Source organism: Vicia villosa, linkage group LG3 (genome assembly GCF_029867415.1).
Source record: "Vicia villosa cultivar HV-30 ecotype Madison, WI linkage group LG3, Vvil1.0, whole genome shotgun sequence".
NCBI classification, from domain to species: domain Eukaryota; kingdom Viridiplantae; phylum Streptophyta; class Magnoliopsida; order Fabales; family Fabaceae; genus Vicia; species Vicia villosa.
Window position 1 is genome coordinate 36,544,233 of NC_081182.1, and position 3,692 is coordinate 36,547,924.

Consider the following 3,692-nt stretch of genomic DNA (forward strand, 5'->3'; position numbering starts at 1 on the left):
ATTGAATGTTTCATCATTTGATATATAATTTTTTTAGATTTTATAGTCATAATAATAAATATAATAACAATATTTTGAAGTTTAAAATACTATAAACAGTGACAATAATATATTGTAGGACAACCGCGCAACGCGCGGGTTATATACTAGTATAATAAAAAGGAAAGAATATTTTAAAAGTGGATGTTATGCAACCACACTTAATGGCTAATAATGAGAAACAATGTTGTGTATCAAATATCTCAAAGCCATGAGTGTAGTTGACGCACATAAATGATCCTATAAATAAATATAAAAATGTCCTAAAATGTCAACATAAAGAAAAAAATGTCAACATGGTTTGGCACATGTCATGTAAAGAAAAATAGAACCGCAACTTGGACTCAAAACAAACACACAACACAATTTGTGGTTTTCAATTCAAAACAAACAACCAAAGAATTCTGGCTAAATCTTGCCCCACAAAAATTCTTTGCTTTTAGCATCTTTTTCCTACCAATCATTATCATCATCATCCATTTGGAAACCAAGACATGGCAACAACACTTGCCATAGAGAATGTAGAACATGAAAATTCCTCAATGGTGATGTATTTTGATGTGGGTTTTACAAAGTTTGTTCCTTTTTATTGGTGAGTTCTTGAAACAGGATTGAAATTTTGAGCATTCATATGGATTGGCGTTTGAAATAACAGCTCTGGTGTGTCTTTCTCATCATATATTCAATGACCCTTTAAAATGATTTTTCATCTTTTGTTATAAGGGTTTATAGGAGTTTAATTATTGGGGGTTTTCTTCAAGGGTGTTTGTTTCTTGTTCCGGGTGAATGGGGTAGCTTAACTGGGTGAATGGGGTAGCTTAACTGATATGTGTTAGTTGAGATAAACTGGTGCGAGCTGTTGGTCCAGGTTCAATCCTTGGTAGCGACATTTCTTTGTATTTGTGAAAATTTGGAAGAAATCTACACCTGAAATTGATATGGGGTTGCCACAGGTATCTTCAGCCTACATTGCTGAGGAGGTGGCAACTTCATTAGGCACATTTGTGCAAACTGCGCCTAAGATTGCTGGCGCAAGCAACTATGACATGAATTCGATTGCTGGAGGAGAAGAACTCGGCAATACAAATGTTTTTGAGCTTTCAAAAGAATCATCTATTTCAAATATGAGTAATAAGGATGGTCAATTCAATGCTGAGCAAAGTATGCAGACACCGATTTCTAGGACTTTAGGTTTTCAAGTACGAGCATTAGCTTCTAGTGTTAATGGTTTTGGTGCAAATGGATATTCGCCAAATGAAGCTTCCAAGTCTAATGTAAGAAAGCGATTATTGTCACCTTTGGATGTGACGTTGCTTGCAGATCAATTTAAGGGTGATCATTGCATGGATATTGGAGGTGAGTTTTATCAAAGAAAGGCGTCATCGCCCCGCATCCCTTTATCTCCTTTGGGTAAAAGAACTTGTCCGGATAAAAAATTGGGAGAATGTAGAGATTTCGGTACTGTCTTGAGCGATGTCAAACTGTTTACTCCTGATGATATCGTTGATATGAATGAGTATTGGACTTATCCTGCTAGCTTTCCTCCTCGCCATGCTAGTTTATGTCAATCCGCGAGTAGGCTGCCAACTAGAAGGTCTCTAGTCGGTTCGTTCGAGGAATCACTATTATCCGGTCGTTTACTGTCTGAGAAAGTTAGTCAGGTTGGCCTTATATGAAATTGGAGTGATGTTTCTGTTGTTTTACTCTTGTTATTTATACTACCTACAATGTTGCAGAAAATTGAAGGCTTTCTTGCTATGCTGAATGTAACCGGAGGAAATTTCTCACCTCAATCACGAAAGGTTCCGTTTGCAGTAACGAGTGTAGACGGAGACAAATACCTACTTTATTATTCTTCAATTAATCTGTCAGGAAAGTCATTATCAAGCAAGTCTCGAGTAACTAAATGCCAGAGAACCTTAAGCATGGATGAACCGCGATATGAAAAGAGACGCATACGAATACCAATAAAAGGGCGTATTCAACTGGTACTATATACTAGAAGACCTTTAAAATTGTTGAGTTGAGAATATTTTTTCCTGTTTTGTCTATAAGATGTCATGTATATGTAGCAAGAGAACGCTTGAGCGTATGGCTGCAAACTTGATTCATAACTTATGTTCACAATTAACACGTTGAATTCATTTGAAGTTGCATAAAAATACCGATTTGTGTTGGACACTGACTGACCTAACTGCAGGTTCTCAGCAATCCAGAGAGAACACCGATTCACACCTTCTTCTGCAATTATGATTTAAGTGACATGCCAGCCGATACAAAGGTAGGATTGAATGAATATAATCACATTCAATATTTTGTCACGTTTGATTATTTCTATCATCAATCGGTTAATAAAGAAGCAAAGTTTCTACATGTTTTCGAGCTCAAGTAGCTCTTGTGTAGGGAGTATATTAGAGATATAATTTAGTAATTTGTATGTATGCACATAAACTAAAGCTTGTGTTTAATGTGCTTTGCTTGTATATATCTAAGTAGACATTTTTGCGGCAAAAGATCACTTTAGCCTCGTCTAGATCGATGTCTAAGACTGGAAAAGAAATTCAAACAGATTCTGATACCAATGCTAAGTCCTCAAGCAGATGCCTTGTTGAGCAAGACACATTTCTTAATGGTTCTACAAAGATCAACAACAATTCTATTAACAATTGTGTCCTACTTTATGCCCTTCACCTTCGCTTTATGTGCACCTTGCCTAAGAAACGTACGAGATCTGTTCCTGCATGCAAATCGGACCCTCTTTCTTCAGAAGCAAGAAAACTTATGGACAACGAAGACGAAAGAAGTTTCTACTTGTATGATGATATGAGAGTAGTATTTCCTCAGCGCCACTCTGATTCTGATGAGGGCAAGGTATGTAAATGCATACATGATGAAGTGGTTTTAATGCATTCATAGATTAGTTAAGTTTTGTAGTTCTTGTGCTTCTTTTTTTATGTCACCTAATGAGTATTTCATGTTGCAGTTGCATGTGGAATATCATTTCCCATCTAATCCAAAATACTTTGACATCAGCAGCTAAAATGTCAACGAATCTCTCTATCAATGGTTTTTGTACATATAATTGTAAATATTGTATGTATATAATTCATTTTTCTTTGAAATTTTGGGGCCAAGTGCCTCTGTTTTAATTTATAATTTGTACATTACATAGTTGTAGCGTATGTTTGGAATTGCGCTTGCAGCCAAAATACCACGTCCCAATGTTGTTTTAACGTCGAAATTCAAAAGCTAGCAATTGTGGTTTCTGCCAGACGTACGTTTTTTGGTTTTCAAAAGTTTAAGCAAACATACGCGTAGTCCGAATTCGAATTCTAGTTAAATCAAGTTTTGGTCAAATTTTTCTTACTTGCTATCTGAATTTCTGGTTAAGAAGGTCCTCTTCCCTGTTGATGTTAAGAAAAAAAAGAGGCTATAAGATAATGTTATTAAATTCTTTGTAAACTATTTGAAAAGAGTTCCACCCACCCAAGTCCCATAGGTAAATTATTTGATGACCTAACTTCTTTAGCACATACTAATAAAGCAACTAATAAAATATTAATGATAAATAAATGAAACGTAATCCTACATATGTTGTTGCTTCCTTTGCTGCAAAATGAGAATAGGACATCACACAGGACACGGCTTGAAAA

At 35.6% G+C, this 3,692-nt stretch overlaps 1 protein-coding gene across 2 annotated transcripts; it reads left to right on the forward strand.

The window, feature by feature from the left end:
* Positions 1–399: 399 nt before the first annotated feature.
* On the forward strand, positions 400–3,446 carry LOC131655414 (uncharacterized). Of its 2 annotated transcripts, none has more exons than XM_058925300.1 (5): positions 400–1,691; positions 1,776–2,027; positions 2,240–2,320; positions 2,536–2,910; positions 3,023–3,446. In XM_058925300.1, exons 1-5 carry the CDS (start codon positions 978–980, stop codon positions 3,077–3,079), a joined length of 1,479 nt encoding a protein of 492 aa, XP_058781283.1. In that variant the 5' UTR covers positions 400–977; the 3' UTR covers positions 3,080–3,446. The 2 variants fall into 2 exon arrangements, with proteins under 2 accessions (XP_058781283.1, XP_058781282.1); XM_058925299.1 differs by having other exon boundaries at positions 400–1,700; positions 3,023–3,445.
* The last annotated feature ends 246 nt before the right edge of the window (positions 3,447–3,692 follow it).